Source organism: Anser cygnoides, chromosome 21 (assembly GCF_040182565.1).
Source record: "Anser cygnoides isolate HZ-2024a breed goose chromosome 21, Taihu_goose_T2T_genome, whole genome shotgun sequence".
In the NCBI taxonomy this organism is placed as follows: domain Eukaryota; kingdom Metazoa; phylum Chordata; class Aves; order Anseriformes; family Anatidae; genus Anser; species Anser cygnoides.
Genome location: NC_089893.1, coordinates 9,351,207 through 9,371,349, shown reverse-complemented (window position 1 = coordinate 9,371,349; position 20,143 = coordinate 9,351,207). Strand labels below are relative to the sequence as shown.

Here is a 20,143-nt window from a genome sequence, read left to right as displayed (position 1 = left end):
CAGATTGTGGCCCTACAATACATGTGTAAGGCTGTGAAACTGGAGTTAAACTGCTAAATCAATTGTTACAGCCAAGGTATTTAACCTTTAAACAAAAAGGAGCTAGAGACCTTAACAGACATTCATACCATTGCAGTAAGCAGGGAAAATGCCTCGTGTTTAGAGCTCCACTAACAACATAGACTCACCAAACATTTATATAAGTAATTACTACAAAAGGAAACCCAAAAAAAATCACACTTCGCTGTGGTTTAATACAAAATCATAATTACCACAAAAGTAAAAGGTTGATTTGTATAGCTGCCGTAAACTAGGAAACCACCCCCAAAACGCTCCTGGTTTTGAGGCACAGAACAGAGATGGATAAGCAGATGAAGTGACAGCAAGTATCCCACAATGATAACCTAATGCTATCACTGTGTCCTTTAACCGCTTGTTTCACAGTGACCAGCGAGGGAAAAAAACAAACAATACTGCCCACTCCCATCTGAACCATGACATCAGACTCCTCAGCATGGAGATATGGATGGAAAACAACTCAGCAATGCTGTTTTCTGGCATTAGCGAGACCACTAGAAAGGGGAGTATGTTCAAAACTAGCGCTAGGGAATGATACTCTGAAGCACTCAAGAGAAGGTTAAACAGGCTTCAAATTTTACACACAAATTATATGCTGATATGCCAAATGGATACAACTCAGAGCATTCTTTTGCTGCCAAACCTAAATATAACTGTCGCCCGTTCTGCTCACGATGACAAGCCCCATCCATCTCACTGCACGCAGTTGTTTATTACCACTTACTACACCACCTAAGTGCTGGCATTCGGAGCTGGCACCCACGGCTGTGCGCAGCTCTACATGGGATCAGATGCATTTAACCGACGCACAGCAGAAAAACCTACGGCGTGTAACAAGCTACAGGGGAACTTCTGGAAATGAACCCATCCAGAAATCATCAAGTACTTTTATTTTTTTTTTCCCTAAATAAGCTTGTTCCAGCAATCACCTCTAGCCAAAATAACGTGGTTGTACATACTTATGATATAGTTGTGCAGTTTGAACTATGAGCTCGGAGCTGGAGTACCTGTCATGCCTGTATTGAATAAAAACAGCTGGAGTGCTAATGTATTCGTAAGCCTTGTTCCATAGAAGAACTGATATCCAGGATCTGGCTGTTCAGGTGCTAGCTCATCCGATATAAAGTGTTTCTTTAGAGTGACTCCGGCCCAAAAGTGGGCAGAGCTGATCTTTACACTGCTGAAGGAGGGGAAACATTACTTTGACATTACCAGTGACAGGGTGTCGGCAATCAGACCTTACTTGGATAGCAGCTGATCCCTCAGCACCAAAGTACTGAACTCAAACGGATTTAAAACTGGGAGACGCTAAGCCTGGCTGTTAGAGAAAGGTCCTGCCAACTCCCACGGCGTGCTTTTATTCCACTAAGGTGACGGTGATGAGTAAAAACACCACACTTGAGGGACTTCCGCTATACGCGTGGCCAGAGCCTCACGTTATACTTCCACCTGAGAACGGCAATTGACAGGGCCAGAACTGAGGATCAACAAAACATCCAGTATCTGCGGAACGCAAACAAACTTTCTAGACAAGAAGTGGACAGCGTTCCCCCCTCACGGACGAGGTGGGACAAGTGACAGCATGGGACGGGGCTGGGAGACGGCCACGGGGCTCTGCAGAGACCCCCAGGGGCTGCGGCAGGGCCCAGGAACCCGCTGCCTCCAGAGCGGCGCGGGGACAGGGCTGCGCCTCGCTTCGGCACGCGGCAGCTCTCCTATTTTGTCCTTCCGCTCACACAGCGGCCTCCGAGTCATTATTCCAAGTACCAAAATACCACAAAAGCCACTGAAGAATCCACATGAAACACATCTGGTCTTCAAACAAATCCATTTATTAGTTTGCATTTCTTTCCGCAGAGGTTTTGACTACACTCACTCATTATTTAAAAAATTCTTAGAGAAACCCATTTAAAATGTTTGGTTTTGCATGTTTATAGGACTTTCTTTTTAAAGATACAGAGGTCAGTGCAGTTCTTTGTATTACTCTACTGGCTTGAGTGAAGTTTCAAGACAGCAGTTCAGCTTTTCAAGCTTAAAAAACCACATTCTGACGGAAACTAGCCATGGGCGTATCCAGAGCAGAGTATGTGTGAATAGGAATGGAAAATCTCTGCTGCAGAAAACACATTTTGCATCAGTTCTCAGTGCCAATATCCTACAAACCATAATCTGACTTAGAAATCCGCACCAGCCTAATTTAGATTTAAAGAGCTGGACATTTGGAACATGTATTCTGACTTCTGATCAGGACACAGCAATGTGCCAAAGTGAGCTTGCAAAGAAGAGAGAACTACAAAAATGTAAATTCCTCCGCAACCACAACAATCTAGAAAATTTTAGTGCAAAAGCACCGAAGAACAGAAATCAGTTTTGAATCCTAATGTAATAAGCATAAATCACACTTGTCTTACTGGCTTTGTCCACAACAGCAAAATGGGTATCCACATTTCAGCAGCTTCTACCTCTGGCAAGCCTCCATGAGCGGTAACAAAAGCATAAAGTGCTAATTTAAACAGAAGACCAAGGGATTTCATTACCACAGTGGTAAAACCTGCTTCAAGATGGCTCTTGCTGCAAATAGCCATGGTAGCCAGCTATTAGATACACTAAATCATCAAGATTCATTTGTGCATGTTCACAATTCAAAAAATTGCCAGATTTAGTCCAAATCAGCAATAACACCAGGTATTAAGTGGAAATAGGCTACTTCTGGAAGTGACAGTGGAGTGTTCTAGCGGCGCACCACTCACCTGGCACGCTCATGTTTTACTGAGATCCTCCTGTTAGAGGTGTCTCCACCTCAGCCAAGGAACTGTCTGCTTTTTGTGCAGTAATTCAAGGACAGGACAAGGCACGGGTCCTCTCTGTGTGTGGAGAACTCGGCGCAAACAGAGGGGACAGCCCTGAGCAGAGATGGGGCATGGGCCCCAAAACCTTGCTGAAACCCACATACTAGGCTGTGCCAACCACCGGGCCTTTCTCCTCCTCCTCACGCAAGCCATAAATGCAGCTCAGAAGCCCCTGGGGTAACACTGAGCCGTGTCCTCAGTCCTCCCCGCTCCCTTCTCCCATGTCCTCCTTCCGTTCCCCGAGCACAAACAAGGGGATGGAGAGGTCCCAGCTCCCAGCGAGCGGCTGCGCAGCTCCCCTGCCAAGCAGCGGTTCAGGCTCCCCTCTGGGGTAGGCAGCTCCAAGGGACAACTTGTTTCCGAATCAAGCAGTCAAATATAGAACAGGGAGGTGAAAATTCAAAGTTCAGCCACTGCTAATGACCCATCTGGGAAGAACATCAGTCGCACAGGATGGAACACATTCTCCCCTTTCTCTTAAGAAAAAAGTGCAATTAAAAAATTAAATATGCTTAAAACTGGAAAACAAGCTATTAATTACAGCGTAACACATACAATGTGTTCCAAATTACGGCCAGTTGTACACATCTTGATGACTGCTGTTACACACACTGCCTTGAAAACAGACAATTGGCTCACAATGGAACGGTAGCTCTCTTTTCCCCTGCGACCATCTGCGACATCGGTCCTAACAACACAAGCCCAGCTCCACCTGCAAGTAACACCCCTTGTCCCCTTCGCACTATGGGGATGAAAGATTTTAATCCTATTTTAAGCTAAATATTAAAAACTAAAACCATGAAAATGAATAACTTTTCCGTCTTCTGTAACGGATTAATTCCGACTCAGCTTCTTCAGATGTAAACTGGAGGGCAGCTGCCGATTTTAATAAGAGAAAATTCAAAGTATGATTTAAAAGACCCCAAGTTTACCAGCCAAACTGGTCCAATATGTCTGACTTTCAGCCCTATTTTTAGTCATTACAATAACCAGAGATTTAGTCAGAAGCCTGGAAGGATATTCATTAAAAAACTAATAAAAATCTAGATTCCTTACTACAACACAGAAGACAGATTTTCCCTTATTCTATACAAGAATCTTCTTTCTCGTGCAAAAATATATCCTGCACTAACAAAGGCTGACCAAACTGCTGCTGAAGGCCTGAAGAATCTCAAGTACCAGGTTTCACAAAGAATTGTGTTTTGAAAGCAAAGCTGCCATTCTAGTTTGTTGGCATTCTTAAGAGAATGACAGGAAATGCAAAATACAGAAGACCTGATTAAATCCTGTTTGAGAAACTCTCCTTTGTATTATTCTACGTGGAATGGTCCTCTATTGAAGCTGAAGAAAAAAAAAGGTTTAAAAAAAACACAGTGCCCAACCTGCCTCACATTCTAGAGACCATCAAATGAAGAGATCGATCAAGGTGAGTTCTGGAGATTCAATAACTCAATTATTCCACCCCACAGGTTATTGGCACTGCTCTGAGACACTCACTCTCTGCTTTTGTTTGCCCCACACAGCCTATAAAGGAAGGGCTTCTGGCGAAGGCCCTGACCGTAGGTGCAGGTTTTACGTTACCTGTTATTGTTCCGACAGTTTCGGCAGCTGATGCACTCGGAGGGGTCAGCCTGCGGCACTGCCGTGTACATCCCACCGCCCTGAAGCAGGAAGATTCAACAATCAGTGGCTGTGAAAGCATACAAGAGACGGTCACGGAGAAAGGAGAAGGCAGTTCAGTGTCAGCTGGTGCCCCAAGACACTTCATTTCCAAACCCTAATCACCTTATCAATCTTCAGATCCATGTCCCGTAATATGGCATGGCAACACTGAGCTATTATACAAAGTCAAGCGGAGAGCTTTTGCCAGCATGTGTGTCAGAGAAAAGTAAATAACTGTAGCTTAGACAAGTATGCGGTAATTTCCCTGGTCTGTTTTCAGCTTAATATGCTCAGGTTTAATTTAATAAACACACTGTAAATATGTTTATTTTTAACACTGATGACAGACATGAAAGCAAATTGCTTTTCATTAGCAAACTGTGCCCATTTGGGGAGAGAGAGTACTAAATTTGCAGGGCTGATGTCACAACATAAACCCATCCCACTTTCCTGTAATTACTCCGATTAGATCAGTTTACTTCGCTACACTGATTTTTGAAACGTTTAATATTTTTACAGATGGGGTAATTCCTTAGCCAGCAATGACTCTGGGTGAGAGGGATTTTGTGTTGTTAGTTTTGGCTAGAGGGGCCATTACAAGCAAGTAAAATGCCCAGATTAACACATACCTCATTGTTAAAGCCTAGGCGGACACCGATGTGAGAGCCATTTGAAAATGGTGCCGTGGAGCCAGGCTACCACAGCGTATTTTGGGAGGGGAGCAAGTCTGGGAAAGCTCACTTGACTTTGGAGATCTTAAACAGCACGTAAGGGTAAGGGCAGCTTACGCAAAAACAGGGCTAGCCTTAAGTTCTTGAGGCTGCTTGGTCAGATATGGATCACTGAGGAAATGCCTAATTAGTCTTGATTTCCATCCTGGCCAGTTTTTCTCTTCCTCATTCAGCCCAATCAATGAAACAATAAAGAGAGTCCTAATGAGAATGAGAACATCCTGTTCCTCTGCTGTGCCTCATCAGCGTGCCAGTCCGAGCTCTTCTGTGTGGGAATGGATCGCCGTACTCAACTCTGCACAACATGGAGGGGAAAACCAAAAAAACCAACCCAGTCACTGCTCACAAGACGGCATACTGTGACATTTCGTGTTTGTATCTCGTGGCACAGGGTTTGGCAGAGGAGCTCCAAGTTCAGAGCCCTTTGTTACCAAGCGCTCTGCACAAGACCCCTATTTCCGTGCCTCCGAGAAAAAAATTAGGAAGGACAAAGCAGCAATGCAAAGTCCCCAGCGCTGTGTGGCAAGCTTTCTTATGGGCTGGCTTTCAAATGCTACAAAATCTTCCCTTCCTGAGGGCTTGTGCAGTTTGAAACTTTTGAGAGTTCACCCGCTGGGGGGTGGACAGGTCAAAAAAACATGGTCTGGCCTCGGTTGCTCTTTAAAGCAACCAAAAAGCAGTCCTATTTGTTACATGAGCAAACCAAAGACAAAATCAGGTGAAGAACCAACTGGTCTAGCCTCAAAACCAGACTTATCTGAAGTGGCAACTACTGTGCAAGTGCTAAGTTGTTGTTCAATAAAACGAAGTACTTGTGTTCAATTACTAACACAAACAATAGCCTCTTTTTTTTTACTCCAAAACCAGCATGCTGTTTCTCAGACTTTTGAACTTTTTCTTTCAGTTTTCCTGGGCAATGTTCACAGTTTTGAGTAAGTTTAGTAAGTTTGAATGCAAGCCATCTGTTTCCATAGACAATAATGAAATCATTATTCTCTCTTGGAAACAGGACACATTTCAGCAAATGAAGTATTTTTCCACAGCATACAAAGGCTGGATCACAGACTTAAATTAGTTTTTAATTTTATTTTAAGTTTTTATTTTATTATTTTTTTTTTAAAGGGGGCCTGTCTCAAAAGTCACAAACAAGGGACTTAAAAAAAAAAGCAGTCTTATTACATTGCTGCATTTCAAGATGTATGGGACATTTTATTTTATGGAAGCTCCTGCTACATTCGTGCTTTTCCATAATTAATAGCATTGCTTAGAGTTACAGATCTGAAACAGGTGGGGGAAAAACGGGTGATCCATAAAGCTGCAGAATAAGCAGCTATAATTAAATCTATTTAACTTGAAGATTGAGAAATACCATATGTACAAGTAAAGTATCTCAACCCAGTACAAAAGTATTCTCAGAGCTTACATGCTGTTAGGAGGAGGATAGAGGCAGATTTCCCAGAGTAAGAGGAATTCTTGCTTGTCATCTGATATTCTCAAATGAAAACCATGATGTTTGTATCAGAAATATCAGCCCAGTTGCTTCCTTTGGGAAAAGTCATTTAGTGGAACTGGCTGTTATCAATGGATGAGTATTTCCCCACCCAAACTAAGCCTGCTTCTACAAACTGAGTAAATCCCAAGGTCTAGGCTGAGCCTTTCACTCCATGTAAGAGCTTACATTCACAAGGTGGTGGGTGTGTTTGTAGTCCACGCGTGTCCTGGTCAGGGAGTTGGTGTGCCCTGGGTAAAGTCCAGCTCCTCCGTTCACAATCCCATTAACTCCGTTAGCAACTTTATGATGGATGTGCGGACATCCATTGCTGAGGCCGCCGTTGCTTATAAAGTTCCCATGGATGCTGCCGTTGACACGACTTGTGCCAGGTAAGGTTGTGTACTCAATCCTTTGCCCGTTGATATCTGCCCCTTGGTACAGATAGCCAGGAGGGTCATATTCTGCAAAAGACCCAGGCATTATTACGGCAGTTCTGCTACAGAGAGCATATTTATTGCCAAATTAAAAGTTTAACAAGCGTCTCTAAGAAACAAAAGAATCTCATTTTCTCTTTCTGCAGCTTTTGTAAATTAACTGCACTATCTAAGTGCTTAGTATACAAATGTAGAAATGGAAAGCAGGCATATCCTGGAGAACAGACCAGGAACATTGGTCTGAAAGGGCTCAGTCAGCCAGTCCCAGCAAAGAACATTCTAAAAACGGACCATCTGTATGATCAATAGATCCTTCTGCTATCTGTTATGAACTACTTCCAGAAAATATTTTTGGGCTGCAATTGAAGACACTATCTTATCTTGCAAGTTTTGTTTAATTTCTCATTGTCAGAGAGTAAGGACATTTAAAAATAAGCACAAGCTATGGAAAGAACAAGGCAGGCTGATTTATGCATTAGGAACAGAAAAGACGATAAAGAACCTCTGTTAGCTCAGAATCGTTTAGTGGTCATAGAGCACCTTGCAAAGGCTGCTTAAGCTCCAGTGCATCTGCCCAAGGCTCCTACTTGCGAACTGGCAGGTTTTCGCTATTAACACCTTTCTGGAAGACCAATACATTGAACCCACTTTTACTGTGAAGGGACTAAGCAGTACACAGGACTTGTCCTTCTAGTGCATTAAGTTCCTTCACTTTCCAGATACACACAGGACAGGGAGATAGACAGATGTGGCATTTAAGTCTCTTCATTTTAACTACTTAGGACTACATACAAGTTCTGTCACTGCAAACAAACAGAAATCCATGCAGGTTCTTAAGGACAAACAGAAGCTGAAGAACTCTGTGCACTGGCATTTCACACGCCACTCTTTAGATAAAACTGCAGCACAGCCTTACAGCAATGCAACAGGACAGTGAGCATCAGTGCAAGGAAACAAAGACATGGCTGCTCTCAAATATTCACTTAAGGCACATCCAGAAAGCACAAGTCCCTAAATAAATGCCAGTTGGCTCTGAACATGAGGATCCCTGTTCATAAAATTGTAGTATGAATGCTACTAATTTTACTCTGATAATATTTTTGTCTTGAACACTGAGATGAAAGGAAACCAAACATAACTCACTCTGCATGGTGTTTTGTTGACGGTTTTTCCACAGGCACATGGCAATGAAAACAATCAGAATAAGGACCATCACTCCAAGGACACAGCCCACGATCAAATACAGCATGTCACTGCTCCGAACGGGGCCGTTAGAAGGCCCACCGCTGCTTCCCCCAACCCGGTCAGGGGAATTTGGTGGTGTGCTCAGGTCTTTTATTGGATATTCAGATGCTCCTGGCATGCGTTTCACTAGGTCAAAGAAGAGACAAGCATGGGTACGTTCACTAAACGAGTCTTCTAAATGTATTTTTTCATTATGAAATGAAAATAATTACTGCAGGAATTTGAATGCTAATACCTCAAAGAGAAAGCTTCCAAGTCAATATTAAAAACTATAATGAGAAGGCCAACTACTATTGGGTAATAACCATTTGCCTTGGAAAACGGTTATTATCCAGCCTGCTAACCCTCTCATTGAGGTCACTTGAAACTTTAACGAGCAACTCGACGTATGCAAGGCCAGAACTGCACTAACTCCCAACTTGAAAGAGCGCAAATCTTTCCACTTCTGAGGTCAGGAAAAACCACAACGCGCATTTCTATCGTATAACCACTGCCAGATGACCTACTTTTATCTGATGTGAACCCTGCTAACCCCATTTTCTAAACCATACTATTTAAGATGCTAAGAGCTGAACAGAAATCACAGAAAGCTAGTCTAACACAGAAATTAAGTTTACATTAATTTTCAGCACACCATAGCTCAGATTCACTCCACTTGACACTAAAAAGTAGGCTTAAAGAGGTGCCTGGCTTAAGAGTGAAGCTGGTCAACAGAGAGACACAAGCACCTCCATACAGATGTGTTAGATAAGCAGAATCCCTGTGAGCCTGGAAGAGATGTATTTTAAGGAAGAAGCGCTATGAACAACAGATTACATCTTGCCAATTTTAAAATTAGGGAGGAAGGTTATACTCCTTGCAGGAGGAAAACCAACTGTGCACACAGCCTGAAACCCTGCAGCTCCTAACCTTTCTTTCAAGGGCTTTGCTACTAACTGAACTAAATTTTGATGCTTCCGCTCCTAGAGGGCTTTAAAAAAATTTTTAAAAAAACAACATTTTTTCATAGCTCTGCATTTGAAGTTTACTGTCTGCATTTCCCCTTTACAGCCTTACTTGGTTTTAGAGATTAAAGGAGACAGGAATTCTTCGCAAAATAAATGTGACTGCCATATCTGACACTTCCAGAGAACAGTACAAACTTTGTGCCAGAGGCATGCAGGATTAGTGATGGAGGCAGCCAACATAACCATCAGTTGCTGTGGTCTGCACTTAAACAATGTGTCACAGAGCCCTGAAGACATAAAACAGACGTACAAATCAATTCTGTCATCTCCGAGAGCATGGTTGTCTCCTAAGGAGAGGCTATCATCATAGCAAAAAAACAACCCAGAACAACAGTACTATTGCGTTAGCCAGGCAAATCTAGAGTTTTGCTAAGAGCCTTTCTTGGGAGTGCAACATATCAGTTTCCACATGCTCAAAACAGTCCTAGCTATCGAAGACAAAACAATCCCACAAAACATTCCAGAAAATTACAGTCTTCATTACAGCTAACTTTTGTGCTGCAAAAAATTCAACACAACAGATATTTGATGGCACAGAACACCACCTTTCACACGATCTCACAGACAAGCAGACGCACTAGCTACGTGCTCACCTTTAGTTTCACAGATCATCACGTTGCTGTACTCGCTTTCACCACCTTCATTATAGCACTGCATTTTTATGTCATAAGATGTTTCTGGCTGCAGGTGATTTATCAAGTGCCATTGCTTTGTACCTATGAAAAATAATCAACTGCATTTCATTTACTCGTATGAGTCAGAGTTAGGTATGAGTATGTTGCAGTCTCTTTATAAAAGACAGGGTATTGCAGCTTTTGTGGCTGGCACAGAAGTTTTATTAACAATTTATGGACTTTTTTGAAAGCCTAAGCATCTTGTGAAATATATTAAAAAACCTTTTGATGAATGATGTGGTGGAGTTTTTTTTTCTTTTTCTTTTTTTTTTTTTTTTCCCCCAAGTGTCTTTCTTCACAAAGACTGGAAGTCCCCGAACTCAAAAAGACATCTAAGTTTCCAGCATCATCTTTACATTTGAAATCAGCAGCAGTTCTGGGCATCTTTAATATGGAACTGCTTCTGTTCTACCCTGAAGTGTCCCACAGCATTTTACAAACAACTCTTTTTTTTACAGAATAAGCTTTCCTTCACTACTTATTTGAAGATGGGTTATGCTAGTTATTCACCATATGCCAGGCAAAGAAGAAGGTGAAACTGGCAAGGCAAACAGAAAACCGATTAGCTGCAGACAGGAGAGACTTCACGGCAATAAGACCCTCTCCCAGTTTGCTGTCCTGTGGGATCTCTGGAAATGCACAGTACCAACTGAAGCAGCCTGTTTTCACAGTAAGGATACATCTGGGTTACTCAACTAGCAGAAACCGCAAATAATTGAACATACATTTTATTAAACATACTAGGAAACAAAATTAGACAGTAAGGCTGTCTCTCGCGCTGCCTGCCCCTGCAGAGACAGATTCCAAGCCAAGCAATCTTCTCTAATAGGACGGTTTTGTCATCTCTGGCTCCCGGCCAGCATTTCATTTAGACACCCTCCTGAAGTACTGAGCACTTCAATATAAATCACTCTCAGTTTTTACTTTCACGGGCTTGTGACAAATTTTAATAAACAGGGATCCTTTTTTTTAGTGAGTTTAATTAACTGTTTGAGCACTCCTAATCCCTCTTGGAAAATACCACCTTGAACTGTTTCCACTGTTTCTAAGAAACTGTCATACCACCTACTGATTTAAGCATTAATAAAAAATAAAGCCTGTTTGGCTGGCAGGGGCTGTCACCGCGACTCCACTCGAACTCTCCCAGACCCACGCCGGGGCACAGGTACCCGTGCCCAGCCGCAAAAGCCCCCCTGGAAAGGGCAGCAGGCAGCATTGCAGGGCTCGGGAGCTTCGGGAAGGGATGCGCCACGCGCTCCAGGCTCTGCCTTGTGCACTGCGGGCATCCCGAGCGACCACGCGAGTCCTGGCTGAGGCTGGAACCGGCCTGTTCCCTAAGGCGCACGTTTTCCCAAGATCCACAGTTCTTCCCACCCGCCCCCCTCCCCAAGCATTCCTTTCCGTAATTACTACACCAGGTTTTAGGTTTCCGCTTCAAACCATTAGTGGAACTGGAATCAGTACAGGCACTTTAACTGTCCTCTTCGTGCACCATTAGCAAGGAAAAACATTTAAACAACTGAGATCAGACTGCATTTACATTTTAAATTCAATCTCCAGGACCCTCGAGAAACAGAGAAACACAGAATGTAGATGCAGGATAGGGTAGATTTTTCTTTGCTTTTGCTTAAAACTGCTGAAAGATAGCAAGGAGCCATCTGAGTTGAGATTTTTTTATTTTTTTTTTTTTTTTTAAGTAAAATCTGATTTGGCCTGTAGCAGCATTCATTAGAAGAAAGTTTTCTGCAGCATTTTGAATGTCTCGAAAGACAAGACTTAACAGGAAACGGTAAGGAAAGCCTACGGCAAGTACTTAGCTAACACAGGCATCACAACACTTTTTCCACTACACACGCAGTCATTTCAAGATAAAATTCCCTGTCAAAAACAGACAGATGAATTCAAAGGAAACAGAGGGAAAAAAAATTAAGAACAAGTGATCTACACAAAAACGTCTTAAGTCACGTTTCTATACATATTTCACTTCAAGTGCTTCCAATCACACTTTAATTGAAAATAGCTCTTTTTTCTTCCCCCTGAAAAGCTAATTTAGGGGAGCACAGTAAAGAAAAGTTCTTGTTTAAATATTTCCACCAAATGAGTTTTTGTTCCAGGGTTTGGCAGAGCAGAGCAGCTGCTAATGGTTTCAGACTGCCACAAAGAGTTCAATACACACACATACACTGGGGAGAAAAAATCAGAAACAAGCTAATTTCACAGCACAGTGGAGCCCACTTAAACAACTAACTGCTTAGTGTATAAGATTTATAAACACACAAGTTCTGTCTAGCGAAGGCTAAAATACATTTGCAGATGAAGCTGCAGTCTGCATAAGCTTCTTTAAAGCAAACCTCTGAGCAGAAACTCTGGATCTTTAATAGCTTTAGAGAGTGCAAAAGCTTATGTCACGCATCAAAGTACTATGCAGAGTATTGTCTAGCTGGGAAAAACGTTCAAAATAAAGGCCCATTCCCCTTGTAACGGAAATAAATGAGGGGAAAAAATAATTAACGTCATCGGGACAGAATGAGATCACTGCGTTTACTCAGCCCAAGTAATAAGGACATTAAGTAAAATATTTTTAAAAGGCTTTTCCACTTCTGGACTAATATAGACATTATCTAATAACTTCTTCCAGGAAAATGATGATCTAATATGCACAGAGAAAAAAAACTGATTAACAGGCAAAATGAAGCACGAACATACCTGCATTTGCAGCACACTACTACACCTGAGGCTAAAAGCAGCTTCCTTATAGCAGGAGAAGCAACTAAGCAAGGTAAAAGGAGAGAAGGGAAATCACACACGAAGTACTGCCTAGTTTAGAAAACCCATGCTGATGTAAATCATCTTAAAATCCATCTAGTTATAATACAGTCTGTAACAGATACACTTAATTCTGGGTTAAATCTCATCTGTGATGGTTTCCCTTTACTAAATTACTTTAAACTAAACCAGTTTAAATAGAGCTACACCAAGGATTTGCAGCAGTCTAACAAGACAAACTTAAAAACATATTTAAGTCTCAAGTTTCAATGTAGATGAGGCTTCAGAAGGAAAAAAACAAGTTCATGTGTGGGCAGAGCTTGATGTTATGTAGTTGAGATAGCTACTTCTGTGAAATATATTGTAAAGACTCAGTTTGGGAAAAGCAGTTTAGATTTCATATAAACACAGCCAACATGGCTACATGATGTTCTTCCCCATCAAGTAGTGTTACGAAGCAAGCAAACAGTGCACTGTACCTTCTACAATATCCCTCTTGTAGTCACTATCATTGTCACTGTCCGTAGGCCGATAATAGATATAAAATCCTTGGATGGGTGTGTTGTTGTTGCTTGATGTAATATACTAAAAGAGAATTCCAGAAGACAGCATTAGGGAAGAAAAAATTTAATTCAGTCCTACTGAATTGGCATCACTGAGTGTCTTATCACCTTGAAATATCTATTTTTTCTTTTAATAAGGCTGTGCGAACAAGGTATAGAAGAAGGTTTGCATGGAAACCACAACACAAAAAAGGGCTATCAATTGCTGCGGATGTGCAGACATCGGTATGACTGACACAATGCTGAAGAGGGTGAAAGTCTCCTGCAGAGCTGCAGGAAGAAGAGTTCTCTGCCTCTCAACTCCTCAGACCAGCCAAAAGAGGAAGGGTAGTACTGGGACAGAGCTTGAGCTGGGGATGACACCTTCCTCCCACATCACGTTACAGACATTCAAGTAGGGGGTCTGGCCATCAACAACCTGAAAATTCGAGTGATTAATGGAATGGAGAAGTTAAGACCATTTTTAGTACAGCAAGAATTAAAGTCACTCTAAAATTCAGTTCAGAATATTTTACTATAACTTTAAATTATGTAGCCTCCTGAGGAACTAGAGGTTATTTCAAGTTTATTATCCTTAACATCTCTTAAGACTAAGCTAGTAGAGCGAACTAACATTGCAAACTCCACACATTAAATCCTCCAAAGTATACTAGGGGGTTAGATTTCAAAACAAGAGCAAAGAATTTCTATGGCTTTCAATAAGGACTTTAAAGTACTTGTTTACAAAAGACAAGGTACCGGGGAAAGGAAAGTGTTTCTCTAACATGAAACCTCTATTAGATGCAAGGGAAGACATCAGGTTTCTAAATGCAGCACCAGTTTGAGCCATCTCTGCCTGGACTGACACAAGCGGCAGGAATTGCAGCAAATGAAGCCGATTGCTCACAACTGACGGCATTAGCAGTGGTTTGGACAGAGTGGTTGGTGCCTTCTGGTATGTCAGTGCAAAACCCTGGTGGACTAAGGCGGCTGCAGCCTTTCACTGAAGCTGCCACTTGGTGTATCTGTCATAACCCAAGGAGCACTCAGACGAGCCCATCACCTCAAAGGCCGTGTGTGGCATCCCCAGGGAGTGGGGAGAGGAGAGTGGTGTGGAGGGAGGCTGGGAGACACCGCAAAAGGGAGCAAACAACTGACAGGGCTGCCTCCACAGAGGAAAAAGGGCTTGGAAATGGGGAGCAAAGGGTGCAAGAGGCACACGGCCTGGTAAGTTATCCTATTCTACCATACAAGAATGAAGTACATTTGCCCTCTTCTAGAAACAAGATCACCTCTGACTATCAGGGGAAAAAGAAAGCATCACTCACTATTCCACAATCAGCTCTTAATCCTTGACTTTTAAGAGCTTCTAATTAGCCAAAGCAGTAAAAACTGGCCCACAACTGTGAGAAGACCAGGAGCCAATGATACTCACTGTCCATTTTAACATGATCTGAGTGTCACTGATGGCTTCCGTATAAGCTATGTGAGGTCCCGTGATGGGGCGGTTGGAAAACCGGTTGGTGAAACCAGCTACTTGGTAAGGGCGAGACGCTGCACTTCGTGGGCTCTCCCCATAGTTGTTCACAGCAATCACACGGAACTTATACATTTCTCCTTTTAAGGGAAAAAAGTGAAAGAAAGAGTTATAGCAAAACAAGTACTAGAAACAGGATTCAAGGAGAGACTAAACAGATTAGGAAGTAGTTTTTGCACAACATCCAATTAGAAAAAAAAGTGTAGGACTCATTGCCACAGACTAATGTGGCCATCAGAAATATAAACAGCTTACAAAAGTGATTAGGGAAATTCACTCAAGAAAAATCCAAAGACACAGAGGCAGCCATAAGCTCAGGAAGCCCCTAACTGCTGGACACTGAGAAGATGCTTCAAAGGATACCTATCATCATCCATTCCCCCTACTCATACTCCTAAAACATTAGGAAAGGACTGGACAATGGGAGAAACCAAAAACTAGTACAGACGACTTTCCCTTAATGCATTTTTTCTCTTTTTACTTTCTGAGTGCTTTCTAGGACAATTAAGTTAAAAATAGCAATAATACACAAACCTCCCCTCCACTTGGAAAAGTATTAACTTATGGTGTGGATTTTTTTTCCACTGGGAAAGCCAGAAATCAACTTGAATTCATATGATGAACTCCTATCCCACAAAAGTTAAAACGAAGAGACAAAGAGTTCAAGTCTTCTTTCAGCAGGAGTACTCATCTGAGCAAACACAGCAGCATTAACTGCTTAAGAGGAAAAAACGTTTTTAATACCTGGCTCCAAGTTACGAACTTCCACAGACAGCTTGGAAGGAGAAATGTTATCAGCTGCAATTAGCCAGTCACTGTTTCGTCCCAAGCGTTTATACTCTACTTTAAAGGCAGTAATGGGGGAGCCACCGTTTGCTCGCGGTATCCATGTGACATAGACAGATGACTCTGATGCTGTGGAGATTGTGGGTCGATCAGGAGCTTCTGGAACTGAAATAAGAAATTCAGTTAAAAGAGCATTAGAGGCAGCTGAAACTTCATTTTCTACAACAACTGATTAGACTAATTTATGATTAAATTAGACTTTGTGTATTAACACAGAGAATCTTAAATCCTCCTATAATAACTATCCCCCTTACTCTTCTGGAAAATATGCTTGAAGAGCAAGAGTTGAGAAAATGGAGGAATTAACTACTTTACAATGTAATAATCAAACAGGTATGGTGTTACGCTACCCCAACCCATCTCTACATGGAAATGAAAACACACACTAAGTGAATGCAGAAAAAAATGGTTATCATTTTTAAAACCCTGAAATTGCCCCAGACCCAGATGAGACTTCAACCCATCTGCACTAATGAGCACTACATTGCCAAAACCATAATTTGGAAGAAATAAGAACAAAGAGGAAACAAAGCATGCAACAAATAATATACTTACTGAACTCACTTGAAGTTACAGACAGCAGTGGAACAGAGAGAATGGAAAGAGGGGGTGTTAGTAAATCTGGTTTTAACCATTCTGAGAGCTGTAAGACTTCACTGAACTATCTTACATTCATTAACACGGAACCTGCCACTGATGAGAGGAGGAACCAAACAAGGAACAGAAAGCTGACAGCTTTGGGGGCATTAAACAGGCTGAGCATTTGCAGCTGGACACACGTAAATCGTCTCTTTGTCTGGCCCCTCTGATACTTAGCAATGTCATGAGTATGCAGTGCTCAGCTCCCCTCACCTGCATTATTAACAAACCTCTCTACTCAACTTTGGTTCTACACAAACTTTAGACATCATATCACCTTTGAGGTCTCAGCCCAAATAAATTTACCAAATCAGGTCAATGAGTTCAAAGGCTGGGGTGATAATAAAAAAAAAAAAGGACTATAACCATTGTTTTCATGGGAAACCAAGCTTTAAAACAACAACAAAAAAATCACACCTAACTGGAAGTGGTTTTTATTTTCTTGCAATAAGAAATGAGCGTAGCCTTGAGAAGCCACAGGAAAACATTCAGGACAGAGATAATCCACTCAGAGAACTTAAAACTTTGACATGAACATCTCCCATTTCCTCTCTCCCTCTGCATCTTTTACAGTGGAAGAGAAAAGCAGAGTATTTAACAAAAAGCAACTGCAGGTTTAAAAATTAGCAGCAAGAACGATACACATGAAAGACTACTTTTATCTGATTTTTTGAGAACCAAACATGCAGGTGATTCCTGCACGATATCCTTTCAAATCCTACATTCACTAGATTAGGACATGCATTTGCTAAATTCATAGCTTCAAATACCTCCCCACGGAAGCTGCAGTCTGTAAGAAGTGCGCTACTACTTGGCGACTTAAAGTAGCTGTGGAAACATGAGGTATCAAGGCAGCTACATAAAATGCTAGCTCATAAACTGGAATAAGCTAACCTTTCAGTTAATCCCAAAAGCATGAACTACCATCTCTTCCTCTGGAAATGCAATAAACAGAAAATCTGACAGCTTGAAGTTGCTGCTATCTGATCTCACTCACTGAAGTCCCACAAGACAAAAAAATAACTCTCTCAAAGAGGCTCAAGGAATAAATAGGAAATAAAGAAGGTAATAGAAGCATCTAGAACAGTAATAAACACTTCACAAGTTAACTTAGATGCATCTCAGTTCACACTAACTTCTAGCACGTGGATTACAAGCAACCCATATACCTACCTCCGCTATGTCGAGACAGATCTGGAAGGACGACACCAAAATTATTTGTCCCTTCATGAATGACGGGATGTTTAGGAATGCCTACTGGTGGAGATGGAGCCTGAGTGTTTTTCGAGGATGATGTTCTTTCTAAGAAACGTTTGACATACAGTCAATCAACTCAGGGATTGGACGAGAAAGTGCTGTTCATTGCTTCTTGCAACACGCTCGCTCTGCAAAATCACGTGCTACAGTGCAGAGGACTAAAGCCCTGGCTCCAAATCACAATGTACACAGTCAAGACAGCAATTAGGGAGTTTCTTCAGGGGAGCAAGAGAGGAAACCTCTTCCATCCACAGTGCAAGAGTCCCTGGGCTGATATGTGACTGTGCTAACATCTTCAGTACTGCACTTTGCTTCGTGGTGGTGCTTGCTGACTGCTGCCTGGGTTTTGAAGCTCTCTCATCACAAAATCACAACAGGCAGAAAAAAGAGTACACTAAAATTCACGTCTAGAGAAAGAAGTTCAATAAAAATACTATGGAAACTGTGTTTGGTTACAGCTGGACACAGGATACTGGCTTGAAGGGACTTTTGGTCTGTGTCAATACAGCCATAAGTACGTAAGTACTTATCATGACTTCACAGATTTCACAATACTACATTTTTAACAAAATTTTGAACTATCCTGTTCTTGTACAGAAGTATGAAAAATATCTTTTTTTTTGTATGTTTAAGAGTACAGCCAGCAGCTTCCAAGTTTGAAAGAAAAAAAATACTTCGACGGAAAACACTTTTGCTTGTTGTCTGCACGCAACAATCAAAACAGCTGGCTCCTGGTCAAAACCTCTGAGATATTTTTACTGAAGCTTCTGCAAATCAAACCAGAAGCAGTACTGTTTTTAAGATATGAAAACTTAAAGATGGCTGTGCAATTCAAACAGTTTCTGTTGATACTCTGTGGAGAAACCTGAACCAAAGACAGGCTGATTCCTGACCACAATTAAGCTCCTTTAAGCAACAGAAAAATTTCAGTATAAAAATCTCCACAATCACATCAAAAATAATACTATCATACATTTAATGGCCTTTACTTACCAACAGACCTAGTAACGCTCAGGAAAGTTTGCCCTACAGCTATTTTAGCTATTAGAGGCTGTTCTTCAGCAACTGTATGGCAGAGCATTTCATATACGGCTCAGCAGACAACATACAGCTGACGTAATTTAAATAAATGTCCTCTTAAAAGCCTAGGACACAGGGAGCATTGTGCTGCACCTACCTTTGCTGGTGCGAAATGTCAGCATAGCAGGCTGGCCTTCGCCAGCAGCGCTCCTTGCCACCATTAAAACTTCATACAGGCTTGAAGGCTCCAGCTCGGTGAGCCGGAGCTCGTTCTCGCTGCCAGGGACACGCACCGTGTGCCAGCTCCCCGCTGCACTGACGCTGTCGTCCAGCTGCGCGGGACAGCAACACAACATCAGCAGTGAATTACATCAAACTCAATGTAGTGCTCAAATCCCTAATTACTTTAGCACACAAATATCCAGACGACCTCTGCAACTTGCCATATTTCCTCATGTTTTCCTAGATCTAACTATGGTACATTTGTTGGGTGGTGCCATCTGCAAGTACTTCGGCCACAAATCAGCATTTCTGCAACTGTCTTCACAGTGCTCCTTCCATAGGCTGCTCTTGCGTTCCCTCTCCACACACACATGCTTGTTTTTGGAAAAACGGATCATTTTATCTTTCATCTAAAACTAGCGAGAGTCCAAGTTATTTTAAATACTTCAATCAGCCTTTAGCTTGGGGATGTTGGGGTGTGCGTGTGTGTCATTAAAGGCTGGACCTAACGCCCTAATGAGAAAGATATGTTTCCCTGAACTATCCCAGCTTTTCCTGCACTTAAGCATTTCAAATTATTTACTGGCTAAAATGGGCAACAAAAGTATGTCTTAGTTACTTCTAGAGGCTGGAAAAGAAAAGTTATCAGAGAGACCAAAGGTTTGGTTTTTACTAATGCATTTTTCCAAAAAACAACGCTTTTAATTTAACAGTGAAATCACCATTTAAGAAAGAAAAGAGACTGAGGGTAGTGTCTTAATGCTTGACCTTTGCAGCAAAACATTACCCCCAAATCCCAAAGAAAAAGACAAAGATTCTAGCAAAAATAAACTACTAAACAATGTAAGATTTTAATATAACATGGAAGGCAGATCTAAATGCCACGGATTATCAAAGGTTATGCCAGCGGTCTTTGTTCAAGTATTCCCCTCTGTAGAGACCCCTCTTTCAAAGTTTTAATTCCCCCTAGGTTTTGTTTTTTTTTTTTTCCTTCAAAAGAGAGAAATTAATAAAATAATTTATGACATTTATGACAAAGAAAACACTGCCATAAAAAACATGGTAAGCTCCCTACTGAGAAATGCATGAGTGAGCACATTTAATGTGGAAAGGATTGTTATGAGTGAAGGGTAAGCATCAGA

The 20,143-nt window shown here is 41.7% G+C and overlaps 1 protein-coding gene across 6 annotated transcripts in view; it reads right to left on the bottom strand.

The window, feature by feature from the left end:
* CDON (cell adhesion associated, oncogene regulated) overlaps positions 1–20,143 on the bottom strand; it is a 57,718-nt gene that overhangs the window by 4,908 nt on the left and 32,667 nt on the right. For 5 of the 6 annotated variants that reach the window (XM_048063413.2, XM_066981077.1, XM_048063415.2 and 2 more), the window contains exons 10-18: positions 18,937–19,111; positions 17,676–17,804; positions 15,762–15,968; positions 14,916–15,097; positions 13,418–13,523; positions 10,092–10,214; positions 8,390–8,617; positions 6,999–7,273; positions 4,509–4,588 (exon numbers count right to left, since the gene is read on the bottom strand). In XM_048063413.2, coding sequence (XP_047919370.2) covers positions 4,509–4,588; positions 6,999–7,273; positions 8,390–8,617; positions 10,092–10,214; positions 13,418–13,523; positions 14,916–15,097; positions 15,762–15,968; positions 17,676–17,804; positions 18,937–19,111 — 1,505 coding nt within the window. The remainder of the gene's footprint in view (positions 1–4,508; positions 4,589–6,998; positions 7,274–8,389; positions 8,618–10,091; positions 10,215–13,417; positions 13,524–14,915; positions 15,098–15,761; positions 15,969–17,675; positions 17,805–18,936; positions 19,112–20,143) is intronic. The other variant, XM_066981080.1, reaches the window with a different exon arrangement.